A 21,274-nucleotide genomic window follows, 5' to 3' on the forward strand; every position below is an offset into this window, starting at 1 on the left:
TTAATTAAGTCTAGGTTTCTTCTCTGGTGGTGGTTTCATATCTTTTTTCTCAGTCTTCACTTCTTGCTTAATTTCTACAGCTGAAATAAAAAAAAATTATAAATAATATTAAAATAGAATCGTGTTAGAATTGAGAAATAAAAAATAAAATAGGCATATAAGTTATGCTATACATACAAGGTTCAGTTGCTTGATGTATTGGCTTTGGCACTGGTAAAGGAAATTTACGAGTAAGTTCTGCAAGTAACATATCCACTCTCTGGCGTTGAAACAACGAGCTAGGTTCCTCGCGCACTGGTGTTTCCTTCTTCGCAGCCAAAGCCTTACCATTTTTGAAATCCCAAGAATAGCCTTTACTGGGGTGATATCGAGAACAGCTGCTTGCCTCATCGAAAGCAGATTGTAAGTGGTGAACTGTGGACAGCTATAGAGGATATCATCTTTCAAATATAACAATAACTAAAAATGCAATATATAAAATGCATAATGTATTAAAGAGGATACAAAAAATATTCTAATAATAGCCAAATCTTGATAAAAATTTAAATGTATATTTTTTCTTGCTCACCAATCTAGAACTCACAACGGATCCTAAATCTGGAGCTTGATATACAACGCCAGCTATAATATAATAATCAGCAACTGCTGAAGCTTGAGTTGGCGAATGCCTAAGTTGTTTCCTTATCACATATAGGATTGGCTCTTGCACGTGCAAAAGAATATATTCCAAGCCAGTCATATTGCTAGGGAATAGCGAGCATTCATGAATATGTTTATAAATGTTTATGCTTGTATAAATATTTAATGTTGGGATTGATTATGATTTACTTCAGTTGATCAGGGCTCAAACGCTGCATCTTGACTATCTCATTGTTGCAAGTCCTGTCGTAAAATGGATTGCTTCTTTCTGAGAAATAATCCATGATGTTGCTTGGATTAAGAACGGGAATCCAGGCGCTGTCATGCCAAGACAGGCCCAAAGGATTCTCTATAAGAAGAGAATACGAAGAAATTCTCAAGTGTTATTAAGAACTTGAATATTGGTTAATGATTATACAAACACAATAGAAATTCATAGATCTTCACCTTGTACCGGAGTTTTTCCGGGCATCATCATCACATCTACTCAACAGAATTGTGTAAAAATTGCAATTAATGACACTATTATGTTAATCTTATTCCAATTGCATGTATTGTTCTTTCGACATTTCTTTTATTTACGTCGATTCTTGCGCACCTATTGATGCTTGTTGGCACTTTCAAGCTATAAGCATTATCGATAATACAATTTCCTTTAATATCTGCTGTAGGTAAAATTATTTTTATAATTTTTAATAATTAAAAAATTTGGAAAAAAATCATCGTACAAACTTCAAAATATCTTATAAAAATATCTTATAAACTTCAGACGTCTTTCTAAAACCTTCAAATCATTTTTAAGGCCACTCTTGGTTAAGATTTAAAAATGTTTTAACAATTTAAATTTTTTTGAAATAGAAAAATTATGTATATTGTACGACATAACAACCGTCGGAAATATTCGTGGATATGCGATTACATGTTTTATCCCCATGGAGGCGCCACTTGATACATTCCTCCTTGAACTGCCTGAAACATGTGAGCATGTCTACTGTCATCCTTATGCTCCGGTATTTCGGTGCGCGCCGTTGCGCGACAATGATTCCGTCAAATTTCATTCGGTCTTATTTCGTTCGCCGTTCTAGTTGCGGCGATTTCCGAGTCAATAGCGTCGCGTGCGAAAGGAATGTCTTGTTATGAGTGTCTGGACCTGCGAACTCCGTGTGGTTCACAATATGACCACGATCGCCTGGTTTCCGAGAAAAATGCGCGCGTGGATCGCCGCACCGTCGACCCACAACGAACGACACTTCGCGGCTGATTCCATCGAGATACATCGCCGGCTCACACGCTAAATGGCAGAGGTAAACGATAAAAAAAATTGCAGTTTTGTTTCTGTCCAAACTTCCAGGAAAATTAGCCGAAAGATTTCTTCAAAAAAATCAAAAGTTAAGTAATTAATCGACGTCGCGTTTGACAAGTCAGCTGATTTGTGAACTTTTTTCGGCGTCACAGTGACTAGCTACAATTTACCTTATTCTCGAGAATTATTTTTTTGCAAGCAGGAGGTTATACGACTTTTAATCGACTTAGAGTCGTAAAAAAATCATCACGGGAATCTCGCTACTCTGATTTTTGCATAAAAATGCTCGAAATTTAGTCGATTTATTGGTCTCGAGTTTCACATTCGCCGCTTAATCGCGAAATTGTCGCTTTCATAAACTTCTCCCCTCTCTGTTCCTTCCCCCTGGATTCATGTACAATTAAACATGAAGGTTAGAAAATTGCAACTCTTCCTCCCTCTCTGCGACGTGTACACGCACTTGCGCGAGTGAATCGCGTGCAGTTCGTAGTAATGATGAAACGGATTTATTGTTCTTTTTTTTAAATTGTTTTATTTTAAATTTCTTTTAAATGATCTATAACTTACGTAAGAATTCTATTTTTTTTTAATGTGCATCAAAGTTCTATTTTTTTTATATATATAAAAAGGTGAGGTATTTTTATTTATTTTTTTAAACAATATATAACTTTTGTTAAAATTTTATTTTATTTTATTTAAGTAAAAAGGATAAAATATCTTTATTTCTTTTTTTTTAATAACTCATAACTTCATCGAAATTTTATTTAATTTTATTTTAAAAGGATATTTTTGTTTATTTTTTTTAAACGACATATAATTCGCGTAGAAGTTTTATTTCATTTTTTAAAAAAAGTTAGGATATTGTTTATTATATTTTTTTAAATGACCTATAACTGTTAAAGTTCTATATTTAATTTTTTTTTTTATAAAAAAGATGAGATGTTTTTGTTCAGTTTTTAAACTATTTATAACTCATGTAAGGTTTTATTTTATTTTTTTAATAGAGTGGGATATATTTGTGCATTTTATTAAATGTCTGTTTACGTTAAAGTGCAATTTTTTCTTTTTTTTTAATAAAGATATATTTTTGGATATTTTTTTTAAATGGCTCAATAATTCGTATTAACATTCTATTTCGTTTTTAATAAATAAGATATAGGATATTTTTGTTTAGTTATTTAGATCTATCGATGTAAATTGGATCTGATAAACATATATTTTTACGCTTGCATGCAACATTTATTTTCTTTCATAATTGAATAATGGATTTTTTTTATAGAATAAATTAATTCTGACAATTAATTTCTGCAACAATTATTGAGCGATTGAACTTTATTATTGAAACATAAACTCTTTCTTATTGATTTTTTTCTTTCAAAAATCGTGACTTTCTCTTTGTTCCTTTTACAAGAATTACACATACATGTTTCACTATATGCAAGAGCTCGTCATTGTAATTTCAATCAAGCAAATAGACGTCTTGCTTACAGCTCTCACGAAGCCTCATCGAGTCGACGAATCCGGATTAAATTCTCGAGCAAGACAGTTCAGTTGGTGCATTGATTCGTAGCGTGTTGTCGAAGTAAGCGTCGCTTAAAAAATTTATAAATTAGCAATATTTATTAATTCGATTCATTCAACACGTTACAGAATGAACTCTGGAGGGGGTGATGACATCGAAAAAAATAGCATTGAATAGCAATTATGTAACGAGGACATAAACAGGATTTGTAGGTACATTTCTAATTACATTAATAACCATCACTAGTCTGTAGATCTTAATTGAAGAAATCCGGTTCTATTCTAGGATGGTAAACAACTGTTTCTTTGAATGTTTATTATTTATTTTAGGTAGAATATAAATTTTCATTAAGATGCCCACTTTCATTAACGATAACGTGTTGTATAAACGATACAAACTGTAATAGCGGTAAAAAGATAATGTCAGTTATTAAAATATCGAATAATATTAAAAGCCAACAAAAAGAAAAAAAAATGTGAAGAAACAATTAAAGGAAGAGCTTATATTTCTAAATCATAAATTACATTTTTTTTAAATGCATAATTTCATATTTGAAAGAGAAGATGATTCGTATTGGTCTCTTAAAGAACATAAGCTCTTGCTACGTTTTTCGTTATTAGATTGATTCGAAAACGATGTATTTTCGTAGGTCCCGTGATGGAGGACTACACGCCGATTGATGAGGACTTCCCGGGTCGGTTGCTGCACCAGGCCGCGCTCTGGGACAACGCTGAGTTACTGGAGGATCTGCTGCGCGGCGAACACGCGCAATACATCAACAGTAAGGATTCGTGGGGTAGGACGCCGATGCACGCGGCCGCAATCACGGAGAACTCCCGTTGCCTAGATGTCTTGTTGACCGCTGGAGCTGATCCGAACGTCACCTGCGGTCCCCGCGGTCATCATCGGACACCACTGCATGTTTGCGCGGAACATGGCCATGCTGGTAACGTGGAGACACTATTGAACTTTGACGCGGATCTCATGATCCGAGATGATGACGGTTTGAAGCCTATCGACATAGCCGAGAAGAGCAGCCACGACTCCTGCATTCATCTCCTGAGAGCGGCGGCCGAGAAGTATGAGCTTGCGAAACAAGCGACTCACGCTTCCTTACGTGCAGCTTGTATTCAGGGTGACACTGTGGCCGCTCGGAATATCATCCAGAGTTTGTCGACCGATCTTGAATGCGTGGTAAATATGGCGCCGAACGGCACCAACACGTTGCTCTTCGTTGCCTGCGAGAGCGGTCATAAGGATATCGTTCGGCTATTGCTGGATCACGGTGCCGACTGCAGGATCCATCCGGTCACCAAATATTGTCCACTTTACATAGCGTGTTACCACGGCAAATTGGAGATCGTCGAGCTGTTACTCCGACATTTTCCCAAGCAGGTGCAACAGCTCACGGTAGAGCGCTGGCTGCCGATTCATGCGGCGACAATAAATGGCCACCACTTGGTGATCGACGTATTGCTCAAATTTGAATATCCGCAGCATGTCTATCAACGCTACAGGGATCCGTCCGGTGAGTTCGAATACGAGTTACCGTTCGACATCAACGCGCAAGACGTTACTGGCCAGCATGCACTATATATAGCTAGCATGCTGGGCAACGTCAAAAGCATCGAGCTATTTTTGGGTTACCGAGTGAAAGCGAGGACGACCAAAGAAGAAGATGGCGTGAATGGCGCGCAACAACTTTCGGTGTCGAAGCGCAAGATTTCCAGTGGTATTCAGAGACTGATGTCGTCATTGAATTTCCGCAGTAAAGCGTCCACAGATAAAAAGGACGATAAAATGATATATCCGGTGAATCTGGATCTTTATTGTAACAATGGTAGCGAAACAGCATTGCATGTAGCCGTCAGAGGGAAACATACCGAGGTGGTAAATGCTCTTCTTCAAGCGGGCGCTAATCTCGAATTACCTGTCAAAATTCCATACGATCAGAACGATCCCGACGGTAGTTATTCGAGCGTATTGACGATCGCATGTCAGAATCGCGATGTGAAAATTGCGGATCTATTGCTGAAACATGGCGCCGTCGACAATGAGTGCAAAGCGCTGAAAATTGCTGCACAGAACCGTGACGAGGCGTTGACTGCGAAACTGCTGTCGATCAAGGCTCATCCGGATTCCGAGTATAAGATCAATAAGAAGGCGATGACCGAATGCACGCAGAGCTCACACTTCTCTGCTCTGTCATCTTTCGGTCACGTCACTTATTCCACGCTGTTTCCGAAAACGCCCACGATGATCAATTGGCACAACCAGCAGTGTCATCTCTCGCAAATCCGGTTACAGTGGTTGATCGACGCAGTATTGCATGTCAACAAGAAACTGAGTTCGAAGAATAATGATCTAGTGTTGTATGCCATCACGCGGATTGACATCTCTCTCAACTCCATTACCTCCGTACCGTCTACCATATTCTATTTACAGAGTCTGCGGTATCTCAACATGGCACAGAACAAGATTGACACTCTGACGGCTGACTCGAAGAATCCAAAGGACAAGCTGTGTCCTGTTCTGGAAGAGATGTATTTACAAGACAATCGACTGGAACAGCTGCCAGAATTCATTATGAACTTACCAGCACTTGAAATTATGGACGTGTCCAACAACAAACTGCAGTGTTTGCCACAGAATTTATGGCGTGCACCCAAGCTGAAGGAACTGAACGCCTCGTTCAATCTACTGCGTGATCTGCCCAGTCAGGCATCGCAGAATGTCTTAAGGAAATCACAGCGAGGTGAAGAGGCACAACAGAATGGTACCAACTTTCGCGGACTGGCTGCTGTGCCGCGAATAGAGTCCATGGAGTTCGATTCCTTCACAAAGATCGCGAACGCACAGATAATCGAAATGGAAAGGCCACATGTATGGATCAGTTCGGTCCAGGTGTCGGAGAGGATGACCGATGACACGGAGAACGGTAATAAATCAGTATTAGCGTCATTGAATCTCGCGCACAACCTTTTTAACAGCATTCCCGTGGCGTTGCCATGTTTAGCGGTGAGCTTAGTGCGACTAAACATGGCGTACAATTCTCTACGCTCGATGAGCCACATTACTTCATATCCAGCGAGCTTAAAACAGTTGGATCTATCAAACAATCAGATCACGCGATGGCCCAGTCTACCGCAAGTGGACAGCTCTGACAGTATGGAACAGGCGAATACAGCCTGTTATTGTCCGGCTGTCAACACACAATCGCCTAGTATTGTGCCCGGTAATCGACAAACGCCCACATCGATGCGTGATATTGTATTGCAATCGGTATGTGTACATAGACGGCATCTACGACTGGAGAACCTGCGCACGCTGATCTTGGCGAACAATCTACTGAATCGTATTCAGTTGACATCATGCGACGATGGTGAGATGCCATACTTAGAGGAAGAACGCGGGGATTCAGATAGAGATCCAAAGATCGGACATCCCGGATCGAAGCTGTACTTGCTCTTTCCCAATGTCAGTATGTTGGATATCAGCAATAATCAATTACGCGAGATACCGCACAACATCTACGAGCTAAATAATCTGTCAGTGCTGAACATTAGCGGCAACAATGAGATCGTTGAGTTGCCACCACAGATGGGTTTGCTGAGTCGCCTGTGGAATCTTAATACACAAGGCTGCCGATTACAGGAACCACTCAAATCAATGATCGAATCAAAGAAATACAAGACGATGGACGTGATCGGTTACCTAAAGTCTATCCTGGAAGACGCAAAGGCATATGCGCGCATGAAATTGATGATCGTTGGTATTCAAGGAATTGGCAAGACGAGTCTGCTGGAGCAATTACGACAGGAAGGCGAAGTACCGAACAAGAAAAAGGCATCCGAGCACTGGGCCAAACGGATGGGTAATAAAAACATCAACGCGAAGACTGCCAAGGGTACGACCATCTCGACCGTGGGTGTGGATATTGGTGATTGGATTTACGAGAAGAAAGTGCGCGGACAATCGTCCCACGGACCGGTTTACTTCAGGACCTGGGACTTTGGCGGTCAACGCGAATACTACGCGACGCATCAGTATTTTTTATCAAAGCGCAGTCTATATCTAGTCGTGTGGCGGATCACGGACGGTTTCAAAGGCGTCTCCGAGATCTTTCAATGGCTAGTGAACATTCAAAGTAGAGCGCCTAATTCGCCGGTTATCATTGTCGGCACACATTACGACGTTTCTTATGAGCACAGCGAAGGCCTGCAACAATATATTCGCGACAAATTTATTAACGTGGTCGATGCTGAGAAGTGCGGTCTACCCAAAGTCATGGAAACAATCGAAGTGAGCTGCAAGACGCGTCATAATATTAAGATGTTGTGCAATCTTATCTATGACGTTGTCTTCAGTTTGAGATCGCCTGGTAGCAAGGAATTGTTGCTGGAACAGAAGGTTCCGGCGAGTTATTTGGCGTTGGAAGACGTAGTGATCCAACTGGCGCACGACAGGAAACTGTCCGGCTTGGATCCGGTGCTAAAGGCCGATCAATATTATGCAGCGATTAATAATGAACTTCAGAAGTTGCACAGATCCTTCAGAGACCCTGCCGAGTTACATCAAGCGACGTTATTCTTGCACGAGAACGGGATAATCCTTCATTACGATGACGCAACATTGAAAGATCTCTATTTCTTAGATCCGCAATGGCTCTGCGATATGTTAGCTCACGTGGTCACCATAAGGGAGATCAACCCGTTCGCCAGGTCAGGTATAATGAAACTGGACGATATTCAACACGTATTCAAATCCTCCACGATATCATCGATTGATACCCAAGGCTATATTGTTAGCTTGCTTAACAAGTTTGAGGTTGCTTTGACATGGGATTGCCGCACGCTACTGATACCATCTCTCTTACCAACTGAAGAAGATATTTTGCGCAATAATCAGATAATCAAGGTGCCAGTGAAGACGCGCGGTTGGCATGTACGTGTGAAGAAGATCACGTCGCCGATGTTCGCGTGCTTGAGTGCGCTAACCAGTGACAATAAAAATAATGCCGAATGCGTGCTCACGTCGAGATCGCAGCCCGATTGTTCTGTCACTAGACTATTACTTATGTCATATTTTCCCAGTGGTTTTTGGTCCCGACTGATCACTCGAATCCTCGCGGATGATGCCATTGTCGATATCGTCATGTCGTTTCTAGCGCCATTCAAAGATTTTGTCGACGACAATATTTTCGCTAGTTTGCTAGATCTACAGGCCGAATGGGTGCTCTGGCAAACGGGGATTGAACTGCGATACTCGGGCATTACCTTATTACGTCTAAAAGAAGTCTGCTATAATCTAAAGAACTCGCCGTACGATTACAGACAATTTAAGTTCAAGTTAAAACAAGATGGTATTTGGTGCACAGTGGATCTGAAAAATTCCGCCATTCTAGAAATTTGGTTTCCAGTTGATACCCTGGTGATTAAGCAGCCCATCATGTCCGATTCTGTGGACGAGGAACCGATGGGCTACCAAGCGATCGTGGTAGAGCCACGGCCAGAAAGTATGCCACAGTTGATGGCATTGATCGTCGATCACATCGACATCTTACTGGAAGATTGGTATCCGACACTAGGCACGCGTTTCGTCCACACATCGGAAGGTAAACTGCTAGTCACAAGATTGATACCGTGTCCGCGTTGTTTACTCGGCAACACCGAGAATGGCGATGGCGAGTCAAGCGACAGCGATGGTCGACTGATCGAAGACATCCAGAAGTACTGCGCCATGAATCGCACCGAAAGGCAGAGTCAGGACAGCTACAAGTCCGACGGTGATAGCGGTGTCGGTTATGATAGTCTGACGTCCAGCAGAATGCCGTCACTCGAGGGACATCCGGATATGTCAAAGCAACAGAACTCGAATCCCGAGAATACTCTTGCATACTCTTGGATGGTGGAAGAATGCATACTGGCAGCGTATAGCAACAAACCTATCAGTTGTCCGAAGCATTCGGAGATTCCGTTGTCGCACGTCGCGCCAGACATCATCTTCATGGATTTGGGCGTCAAACACCTGATTAAGTCGGAGGATTTGAAGAGGGGCAAGTTACTAGGTCGTGGCGCCTTTGGTTTCGTCTTTCGTGGCAGCTGCCGACTACCTGGTACGCATGTCCGCACCGACGTGGCCATCAAAATGTTGCAACCAGTCTCGCCGGGTCCAAATTCTACGCAATCGGCAATCCTTGCATACAAAGCATCACAAAGTAAATGGGACCGTGACCCGCTGCAGTACGCTTGCAAAGCGTATTGTATGGCGCGTCAAGAGCTCAATATTTTGCTAACACTCAGGCATGCTAATATCGTGCCGCTAATAGGTATAGTCGTCAGTCCTCTGGCTCTTGTATTGGACCTGGCACCTCAAGGCGCGTTAGATGCCGTTCTGAAGAACTATCGTCGTTCCGGTGCTAAATTAGATCCTTATACGCTTCAGGCGATAATCCTTCAGGTCGCTAAGGCTGTGGAGTATCTACATCAGCAACATGTCATTTACCGCGATCTCAAATCAGAGAACGTATTGGTGTGGCAGATGCCGTTACCATTTCAAGAGAATCCGGAACCGGCGCACGTCAAAGTCGCTGATTACGGTATTTCGAGACTGACGCTGCCTACAGGAGCGAAAGGTTTTGGAGGCACAGAAGGCTTCATGGCGCCTGAGATCATCAGATACAATGGCGAGGAGGAATATACGGAGAAGGTGGATTCGTTTTCATTCGGCATGTTCATCTATGAGCTTATCACACTGCGTCAACCATTTGAGGGCCACGAGGCGGTGAAGGAGTGCATTTTGGAGGGCGGTAGACCACCGCTCATGTACCGTGAGACTTTCCATCCATGCTACGCGCTCGATTTGATGGTGATATGTTGGGCACAGAATCCGAAGGATCGACCAACTGCCAGTCAGATTGTCTCAATTGCCTCCGCGCCCGAGTTCACGCATTTGATAGATGTTACTCTGTTGACAGAACGCACGCAGGTGACTGCGGTCACCATAACTAATCATTGCGGTAGCAGCGGGTCAAATGATGCAACAGAAAATCTAAACAGCGATGAGATCTGGTTTGGACACAATAATGGTGAAGTAGACATGCTGTTAGGTACTCAAAAGGGCTGGCTGCGCCACGTACGCATTGAAACACCTGTGATACCGTACGCTATGTGCGGCGTAGATGGCTATATCTGGATTGGCGACAATGCCGGTCAGATACACGTCTATTTATGCGGTAACTTTGGTTGTGTGGCCAGTTACAGTCTGGAGGCAGATCACAGTAGAGAGTCTAAAGTAGTCGGGCTGATTCACCTGGAACAGTTGAAGCAATTTGCTGTGGCTTTGCACAGTGGCCGGATCTTTTTGCTATCCAACACGTTCATGCAGATGAAGAAGACTGAGATCACTGGCGGCAGCAATGGCACGGAAATGACGCGCCACAATACTGACATCAAGACCTATTCGCTTGCCGCAGTCTGCCGCAAGAGACGTGTGCTGGAGCTCTGGGCTGGCCAAAGTTATGGCCGGATATCCATTTACACTTTAAAAGATGGCAATCTGGCTGATACAACGCAGCTGTCTCACTGCTCCGCCAATGACGCCGCGATGAAGAATCTGTTTGCCACGTACCTGATCGGCGTGACAACCGAGAGTTTCATTTTCTCGTACACATATCCAGGCTGCGTCGTATATCAATGGGACGTAGACAGCCGACAGATCATCAATAAACTTGACATGTCTAAACTGGTACCATGTTCCGAGTCTCTCAAGTCCATCGCTATCGAGGAAAATTTATCGACGGAAAAGTGTCAGGTGACTGCACTCGAAGCCAGCTGCGGTCAGTTATACATCGGCACTACCTGGGGCTGCATCGTCGTTGCCGAGTGCGGTACCCTTCGTCCTGTCACTGTGTTCCGGCCGTTCGAGGGCAAAGTCTGCCAGATTGTGTCCCTCAAATCCACCGACAAAAGGAAGACAGTACTGGCGACTGTCGGACAGGGATATCGTAGCCTGATCGCGCGATATACTGACTTCTCTTTGAAGAGTCTGGAGAACGAGGAACTCAGGCACGGTATGTACACCCTGCTTTGGAGATCGGAAAATTGGTCGGCAGCTTGATTCCCTCGGAGATCGTAAGGTCCACATCCTCAGGTGCATTTGACGATCGTTTTTTAGCATTACACGCGATCCGTCTGACTTTATCTTATACAAAAATAATGATATAATAAATAAGTTACATTTAATACAGAATGCGTAGTGAAAAGACAGATCTACTCTGGTCCAGTGATTTTTCAATGAGTACCGATAAAAAGTTTTCATTGTATGAAAATTCGGTGCCAATATACGAATGATTATAATTTGATATGGCGAAAATTCGAAGAGCGATGAAGTTCGTGATGAGATCACACGGTTCTCTTTTTCGGCAACATAATACCGGAAGTGCTTAAGTGGTGCGAGGTTCAATTGAGCAATATATGGGTTCAGCAGTGAATCTTATACGTCCAATATTATAGTATTTAGTACGTAAAGGATGTCGATTGCGCTAATAAGTGTGCTCGAGAAAGAATATTATAAAGAAATATTTATAAAGAAAAAGGAAATGACATTACACGGAATTCGAGTTTTCCCACGAGTACTCTTATTAACGAACATCCTGCATCACAGGCTATAAGCTGATATTCTTTCGTTCGTCCATAGCATTACCAAGTATAAAAAAAACATTCTTATTTTGTATAAAACTAAATCTTAAGCAAATAATCTAATGATATTTTAACATACGTTTCTGCTTGCGTAAGTATATAATCGGACTCTACAAGAGTCGCGCTATATAAATATTTATATAACTAATGGAAGAGATAAAGTAATGCAATCTGTTTTTCGTTATTGCAAGATACGGCATAAAAGAAGGAAAATGTTTTTCGAATATTAATTGACATTAACTGAGCTGGTTAGATAACAAAGAGCTATTTTTAGCATCACCAATATTACTTTTTATAATATCTCGTTAGTATTAAGATTTCGATAAGTTTTACTGCTGAAATTAACGTCGTAATCTTGAGTCGATATAGAAATATTTCTAAATCATACTATCTTCGCGATTTAGTTACATCATGTCCAAAATAATATCTTTCACTGTACTGTAAGTTTTTACAGAGATTAAAGCTGCTTCCTTTTTAGGAACACAGTCTTAAGTATCGTTTTATCTTTATCATTGAATGCCGAGAAGGGTAGAATAACGTTTATGTCTCCTAAAAGGAAAGCAGCCTAACTCTAACCGAACCGAAGGTTGTGGGACATGATGTAAATATATATTAACATTAATCTACTATAATACTACAAGAATACACATACACATTAGAAGCATCTTGCTCAATAAAATCATTAGTGCCTGTATTTCCACCAATGTAGATTAATTTCAAACTTTTCATCTTTTTCTAAAAGCCAGTTTTCATCATTTTGATTAACTTAATAGACCAATTGTTTTATTGGAATTAACCATTACAGTTGACACTTCAATCAATCAATCAAGTTAATGTACAGCCAGCTCTAACTCTTAGAACTAGAAAAAGATGAAGAATAAGTTGAACCGAGATTAATCTATATTGGTGGAAATGGGCATAGATCTCGATTCATTTTATTTAATTATACGAATAATCAGTGTATCCCAAACGTAATCGATGTGATATGAAATACTCAGTGAAAGAAAGAACGTAAAATATTGTCATAAAAAAATTATTATATTATACAATATTATTTTTAATTATAATGCTCTTTAATTACACTTATTGATAAGGTCTTCTATTTGCTAGAAATTTTCTTTTGCTTGATAGATATTCGTTTCTTCTCTATATATTTAAGCATTTTTGATATCTTTGAATAACTTATAGCAATAAAATAAAAATGGAACGTAACATTGTAATACTATATATTTGCACATTTAATTCGTCCGTAACTCATTTAAACGAGAAGCGGCATTTAAAGGGCTAAATGGATATTAGTTTTAGGAAATGTGATGTGGTTGGCCGAGAATATTTTCAATAACGTATGATGTGTACATCTTTGGCTGTTATTCTCGAACCGACGCGTTCGGTGCGTTGATTCTATATCTTTAATTTATATGCAGCGTATTTTATATTTATTTTTTTAACTTTGCTCGTACCTGCAGCGCGTAATGCGAATCACAGTGATATACGCAGCTTGTATCCCCTTTTTTATAATATGACTATTGTAAAGAATGTAATTGAAGTTTGGAGCGTTCGTGGAGCGAAGATTAAAAGTAAGCCCAAACTAAACAGACAGACAATTGATCTCTCGTATGTACGTATTATCGAAAATTTTCTATGCTTGTTCCTGTGTTTGGAACCAAAATAGGATAATGTCTGAAATCATTGTAGAAAAAAATAATTCGTTGAGATCCCGAAAGGGATCCGAATAATTAAAAAGTCCCGCGTGTACCCCTGTATGTGCGATCGCAAATTTCCTGTCCTGACGTTTGTCCCGGCGATCTATGTCAAAATCAAGTGCGAGAGCAATGCCTAAGATTATTGACGCATCAAACGTCAATCACAGTAAAGGAATAGAAATTATCACCCTATACAATTATTCTGCATTCGTTTATGCAGCGATTAGCGTTTATGCGGTTTACGCAGATTATTCACCGAGTGTTAAACAAGGATTAAATGATATTCTTTGCGCTAATCGCTGCGTAAAAGAATGCACCCTTATTGTCACATATGCCTTGAAATATGATTAATGTTGTGTAACGAATAATTAATTATTGCGACTGAAAATTTTATGCGATTGATCTCCGTATATTAAGTATATCATTGTAAATTCATGTTTATTCATTGTGAGAATCATTATGATTATCATCTCATACTTATCGACGTAAGTTATAACTTTGCAGGAACTCATTGTTAAATGTATTGTTTAATGTATTGATTGTCACGAAATATAAATACTGTTGTTGAACAAGACTCATTAATTACGTCTATTTTTATAACAATAGCATTAGGATAGCATTTAACATAGACATTCAGATGTTAAATAATGAGATCTTTATTTACAACAGAACTTACAGTAAGAATATATTTTTCTAGGCACTAGAGCTTCTAGCTGAATCAGAACTTGATTCATTCTCTTTTCTTGACTCCATTTTTATTTCCATTTCAGAAACGTACTGCTCCATCGCCCGCTCGTATGTTTTATCTTCTAATAGTTCTTCCTATCAATTAAAGATATTCTTAGTATTATTAAAAAATTAATTTAATCGATAATAGATAGAATAATTTACCTTTTTTATCGTTTGGTACATGGACAGAAAATTCTGCGTTGCAGATTTTACATTTTCGTTTGCCAAATTAGTAGTTGGTATAAATTTCTGATCTTTATGAAATCTTCTGTAACAGAAAACATATTTACATATCATAATATAAATATTTTATTGAACATATTAAGATGTCTTACGATCGAATAAGATCCTCTTCATAAAAGATAGGTGTAACTGGCTTCTTTGGCAATCGTCTGTCGAATCTTGGTTCGTATTTCGGGGGAAAAGCTTCATACACTACCAACCACAATGGTGCGTCTTCCTCTTTTATAGCTTTACCTTTTAATAATGAAGCAATTCTGAAATATATTCTTATTATTAAAAAATGCTTAGATTATTCATTTTTAAAGTATAAGAACCTAGATATGATGAAAAATACAAGCATAATAAATAAAAGTACAGATAATAAGAAGTAGAGGAACAAGGAATAACACACAATAGATTTCAAGCTGTCAGAAACTGTGTACCAATGTATAGCAATTTTTGGTAAATTGAAATTTATCATGTATTATTTCCTATTTCATGGGCATACATTTGAAATATTTTTATTTTATTTAATCACATTATTTGCAATACAAGTATATTTTATATTTCAGTAGAGCATATGAAAGTATTACATATTTTGTATTTAAAATGGAAAGATGAAAAGCTTTTGTATTTTGTAATTCAAATAATAAAATTGTCAATTTTAGTATTCAAAATACAAAATACAAAATACTTCCAATCTTTTGTTATTAATGCTGAGATACAAAATACTTTTATATGCTTTCATGAAACACAAAATATATTTTCAAGTATTTTACTGAAATATAAAATACAAAATACTATTGTCTTATATATACTGTTTTTCAAATAAAGGCTTTTTTTAAATACACCCTACTCTATTTGTATTTCTAACTGTGTTTTTCATTATGTCTCAAGACCACTAACACTAATAGATTTAAGAGCTTCTAAAGAGAAAACTTGTAGACTTAAGTTCTAAAGATGATGTGATGCATAAACAATTTAATATCAAGATAATATCTCTGATTAAGATAAAAAAATAAAATGTTGATTACTCTGTAGTTTCTTAACAACTGCCAGATTATTTCTAAAATAATTTTGAATGTGGACTCACCTGGTATATATAGTGCCAATTTTTTCTAGTCTGCTTTGTGCCATCGTATATTTCTTTGACGAATAGATTTCCACGAACAGATTCAAAACAAAATTAAGGGTCAACCCGCTTAACTTTGCGAACTGAACATTCACAATCTAAAACATAACCTTTCAAGTAATCGTCAAAACATATCATCGCCATTTTTAAAACGTTACAGTCCGAGAAACATGACAGCAAATTCCCTAAAAATTACACGTGGAACGACTGGAGTTTTTTTGACGCAAAGATTTAGAGCTCGCATGTGTTTTCCCGCGTAAATGGCAGAGAGTGATTTGGAGTGGTTTCTCTTTCAAAGGATTTCGGTTTTCCTAAGTATTTATTTTACGAGAATTTACAGCGCGATAAGTGTCCATTGCCCACTGCAAAAATGGATACGGAATTCGATCAGAATCTGGAGCAGATAACGCGCGAATATGTTGACTTTCTGGATGATGTGGTAAGTATCGTCAAAATTTATTGTTTATAACATTTACTTAGCTACAATTTTTAATTGTATTTTAATTCTCTGTAATAAATTTTTTTGCTTATGGAAAAAATATGTAATATGATAAATAATGATAATAAATGAATAAATATGATAATAATATGTAATATGATAAATATGTAATATGAAAAATAATTAATAAATCCCTATAAGAAATAATATAAGTACTTATACTAGATAAGTATGTAACTTCATCCTTATTTACAAGTCACATGGTGTTATTAAATGTCACATTATTATTACACTAAGATCATGTTTACTTTTGTGCTTGATACTTTTATGAAATCTTTGTGCTCGTTATTTTTGTAGGAAGACCAAAGCATATATGCCACTATGATTAAGAATATGATGCAGGAAGATAAAAACAGATTGGTCGTAAACATCAATGACTTAAGAAGAAAAAATCCTGCTCGTACAGCAAGGTATATAATAGATTTATCTCTTTAGCTCTTACCAATATACAGCATGAACAAATTATATAAACTGTAAAATATTAAGGGTAATTATAAGAGTCAATTATGTTGCAGCTTGTTGAATAACTCCTTCGAGGAGCAATTGGCATTTCAGAATGCCCTGAAACAATATATCTCAAGCATAGACACTGATTATGCCAAAAGCAACAAAGAGTTCTTCGTAGCTTTTGAGGGCAGCTTTGGAAACAAGCATGTCACACCGAGAACACTTACTTCTCGTTTCCTGGGTAACTTGGTATGTGTAGAGGGTATCGTTACAAAATGTAAGTAATAGAGAAAAGTAAAGAAAGAATTTAATTTCTGCATAGAATTATAGAATTTATCTGTAAGTCTGAGCATATAATTTTGTATTAATAGATTTATTTAATTTATTCGTGTGTTACATTTATCAAGTTTTATATTTATAAAAATTATATATTTATGAGAATAACATCACATTTATGAAATAAAGATACTGAAAGAGCGAATTTAATTTTTGCTTCAGACTTATTTATAGAATTTATTAGATTCTATTTATAATTCTTCTTTAATAGATCGATTCATGTGTTAAATTTGTCAAGTTTTATGAAATTTATATTTATAAAAATATTTTATATAAATAAAAACGTTTATCATAGGTTCATTAATACGACCGAAAGTTGTAAGGAGCGTCCATTACTGTGACGTGACCAAAACAGTCCTAGAAAGAGCCTATTCAGATCTAACTTCCTTGGAGGCATTTCCTCACTCTGCTATCTATCCAACTACTGTAATTATTTCTGCCATTTAAATGAAATGTAAAGAAGTATTTGTTGTTTAGTTTGAAGATTCATTTTTCTGCTTAATAGGATGAAGCTGGCAATCCACTTGAAACAGAATTTGGTTTATCGACTTACAAGGATCATCAGACACTCACTATACAGGAGATGCCGGAAAAAGCTCCAGCCGGTCAATTACCACGAAGCGTGGATATAATTTGTGATAACGATTTAGTGGACTTATGCAAGCCTGGAGATCGAGTGCAGATTGTTGGAAACTACCGATGTCTGCCAGGAAAACAAGGCGGATATACAACCGGAACTTTCAAGTATGTTCAGATAAAAATCGAGAATTGTTTTCCAGTTTAATTAGATCTCATAATTCGTATATTTTTATCTTAAAACTCACTGGTAATTATCATGTGTAGGACCGTTCTAATCGCTAATAATATAATGCAACTGAGTAAGGAAGCTAATCTTGCGATCACCCATGACGACGTAACTATGTGCAAGAAATTGGCTAAGAACAACCCCTGCAAGAATATCTTCAAGCTTCTCGCCAAGTCTCTTGCGCCATCCATACATGGCAATGAATATATAAAAAAAGCGATTTTGTGCCTTCTTTTGGGTGGAGTGGAGAAGATTTTACCAAACGGTACAAGGTTGCGAGGGTAAGCTTTTACACAATTTATAGTTTCATTGAAAAACAGACTTCAAAATCCTCAATAGTTTTGTGCACATTGCAGTGTTCACTAATGATAATTGTGTAATAATATAATCGGATCTTTTTGATATATGCCAGAGACATAAATGTGTTACTAATTGGAGATCCATCAGTGGCCAAGTCGCAATTACTACGTTATGTGTTGTGTACTGCTCCACGAGCAATTCCAACTACTGGAAGAGGATCTTCCGGCGTTGGTTTAACGGCGGCGGTTACAGTCGATCAAGAAACTGGCGAACGCAGACTGGAAGCAGGCGCGATGGTCTTGGCGGACCGCGGTGTCATTTGCATCGACGAATTTGATAAGATGTCAGATATTGATAGGACGGCGATACACGAAGTGATGGAACAGGGAAGAATTACGATAGCCAAGGCGGGAATTCACGCCAGCCTGAATGCGCGCTGTTCGGTATTGGCGGCCGCGAATCCTGTGTATGGCAGAGTAAGTTCGGAATTTCATTTTAAAAAAGCTATTTGTATCTGATTCTGTTTAATGACAAAATTTAAACTTATACATTTCTATGTAATTTACGAAAAAGCTTGAATTGGATTCGCCTTTTAGCAAAAATATTTCTATATTAAAAATTGTATATAATTACTCACATAAAATATAATTATAATAAATAAATTAATATATTAATTATTAAGTTGATTTTAAGAAATATGTGAATATTATTTAATGAAAGCCCACATTTTCAGTACGATCAGTATAAAACTCCCATGGAGAATATCGGCCTGCAAGATTCTCTATTATCGCGTTTCGATTTACTCTTCGTTGTGCTGGATATAATTGATTCGGATCAGGATCATGTAATTAGCGATCACGTCGTCCGAATGCATCGATATAGAAGTCCTCTGGAACAGGATGGGGAAGCTCTGAGTTTGGGCTCAAAGTTGGATATGTTGACTACGAAAAATCCGGATGATGTAGCTACCGAGGAGACCCAGTCGCAAGTTTATCAGAAATATGATCCACTTTTACACGGGCAAACACGTTCTAAAAAGTAATCCATTTTTATCATACTATAATTTGTTACATTAAATATACGAGCTTTGGTTCAATCAATCTTACAACAATACGAGCTCTAATTATGTAAATTTTATACAAGAAACTTATTTTTAATTTCTTTCTCAGCGACCAGATCCTCACCATACAGTTCATGAGAAAATACATACACATTGCACGGTGCATGAAACCTAAGCTCACGGAAGAAGCTAGCACTGTTATTGCAGAAGAATACTCGAGACTTCGATCGGAAGAAATGGTGGAATCTGATGTTGCGAGAGTGAGTAGAAGAAAAACTCCAGACTTGAATTTTAAAAATATACAAATGCGTGTCTAACATTTTTTTCGAATAATTAGACTCAACCGGTAACTGCGAGAACCCTAGAAACGCTGATTCGGTTGTCCACGGCGCACGCGAAAGCACGACTCTCGAAGAATGTGGAAAGCGAGGATGCATGCGCCGCGATAGAGCTCGTACAATTTGCTTATTTCAAACGCGTGCTGGAGAAAGAAAAAAGAAAGCGGCGACGTCATGATAGCGACGAGTCGGAGGCTGCAGACGAGATAGAGGAGAACAAGCAGGCGAAGCGCTCTAAAAGGGCGAAAAGAACAGATTCGGATGAAGTCGATCCATACGAATATGATAGTGATGATGAATATATTGAACAAGCAACAAGAATAACCAGGTCACAAAAAGCCAGCACGCACACAGAGTCGCACAGCACGGAGACCGAACGTCCGGAATCTTCCGTTTCTGAAACAACCACCATTCCTCAAATAGCGACTGCGACAATCACGCAGGAAAGGTAATTTGTTAAATTAATTATGCTTTATGAATTAGTAGAATCATTTAATTAAATAATTATATAAATTTTATTTATATAATTATTACGTAATGATAAAATTAATATAATCGTTAATTAAATAAATGACTTTCCCTCGCATGACTTTCTTTACGCCTTAAATTTTCAACATATTATTTTTATATTTTTATTTTATTACGTGCCTGTTAAAACAAATAAAAATAAAAGTTACAGAGAAAGTATAAATATTTATTAATTTTATTAATTTCTTTCTAATTTTAGACTTGCGATCTTCAAATCGTCACTTAACAAATTGTTCCAAGAACGCAGAGTTCAGAATATTCCGAAGACAGAAGTCATCGATCATCTAAACACAACACTTTCTCTGAACTTCACATCCGATGAAATTAACGCCGCTATTAACACTATGACAGATGCAAATCAGATTATGGCGGTGGAAGACCTTATCTTCTTGATATAAAACATTTTTATGTTTTATTATTACATTTTAAACAATAACCGAAGTAAGTGATATTTTTAGATTATTTATCAGGTAAAATAAAATTCCTAAGCACTCGCTGTAATTGATTAGATATGAGAAATCATTCATTATAAGTACAATGAATGATAAGGTTTTTTTTTTTATAATTTATGCGAGTCTTCTGGATAAATATTTTTTTATATCGTTTATAATTATTACTAGGAATCGAATAATATGTACACGTTTATAAATAATGGTATCTAATAACATTTATTTGCCCTATACTCGATAAGACAATACATTGGCACATAAACTAGCAACAATCATCAACATTCATTACAGTAAACGTAATGCGGCTTAAAACGTTAAATCCATTTTCCGCTTCTGTAAATATATTATGTATATGCATAACATTCATCGTACGTGTGTGCGTATGCTTATTATTGCGCTAACATCGATCGCGTTTTGCTAAAGGTTCGTTTCACAAATTTACTTGCGACCTACTCGCACATCATCTCGTTACAAAAACTTACGACAGTATATTTAATATAAATGCTTCATTTAATTCTCGTATGTTCAACATACACAATATAGAGAGCCGATGCAATCGCATT

The 21,274-nt window shown here is 38.0% G+C and overlaps 4 protein-coding genes across 4 annotated transcripts; 2 read left to right on the forward strand and 2 right to left on the reverse strand.

Annotated features, from left to right (window-relative positions):
• LOC105623919 (mediator of RNA polymerase II transcription subunit 6) lies at nt 1-1,117 on the reverse strand. The gene is made up of 5 exons (XM_012205290.1): nt 1,087-1,117; nt 829-988; nt 569-743; nt 178-424; nt 1-80 (listed from the first exon to the last, which is right to left on the reverse strand). Exons 1-5 carry the CDS (start codon nt 1,115-1,117, stop codon nt 1-3), a joined length of 693 nt encoding a protein of 230 aa, XP_012060680.1.
• A 3,004-nt stretch (nt 1,118-4,121) lies between these two features.
• On the forward strand, nt 4,122-11,582 carry LOC105623920 (leucine-rich repeat serine/threonine-protein kinase 1). Its single transcript, XM_012205291.1, has one exon. It carries the CDS (start codon nt 4,122-4,124, stop codon nt 11,580-11,582), a length of 7,461 nt encoding a protein of 2,486 aa, XP_012060681.1.
• Nucleotides 11,583-14,559: 2,977 nt separating this feature from the next.
• On the reverse strand, nt 14,560-16,040 carry LOC105623953 (28S ribosomal protein S23, mitochondrial). The gene is made up of 4 exons (XM_012205323.1): nt 15,911-16,040; nt 14,931-15,092; nt 14,758-14,863; nt 14,560-14,688 (listed from the first exon to the last, which is right to left on the reverse strand). Exons 1-4 carry the CDS (start codon nt 15,952-15,954, stop codon nt 14,560-14,562), a joined length of 441 nt encoding a protein of 146 aa, XP_012060713.1. The 5' UTR covers nt 15,955-16,040.
• A 279-nt stretch (nt 16,041-16,319) lies between these two features.
• LOC105623921 (DNA replication licensing factor Mcm3) lies at nt 16,320-20,660 on the forward strand. Its single transcript, XM_012205292.1, has 11 exons — nt 16,320-16,388; nt 16,746-16,858; nt 16,964-17,172; nt 17,527-17,657; nt 17,737-17,975; nt 18,075-18,317; nt 18,449-18,812; nt 19,070-19,374; nt 19,506-19,656; nt 19,734-20,182; nt 20,462-20,660. Exons 1-11 carry the CDS (start codon nt 16,320-16,322, stop codon nt 20,658-20,660), a joined length of 2,472 nt encoding a protein of 823 aa, XP_012060682.1.
• The last annotated feature ends 614 nt before the right edge of the window (nt 20,661-21,274 follow it).

Source organism: Atta cephalotes (genome assembly GCF_000143395.1).
Source record: "Atta cephalotes unplaced genomic scaffold scaffold00068, whole genome shotgun sequence".
Taxonomy (NCBI): Eukaryota; Metazoa; Arthropoda; class Insecta; order Hymenoptera; family Formicidae; genus Atta; species Atta cephalotes.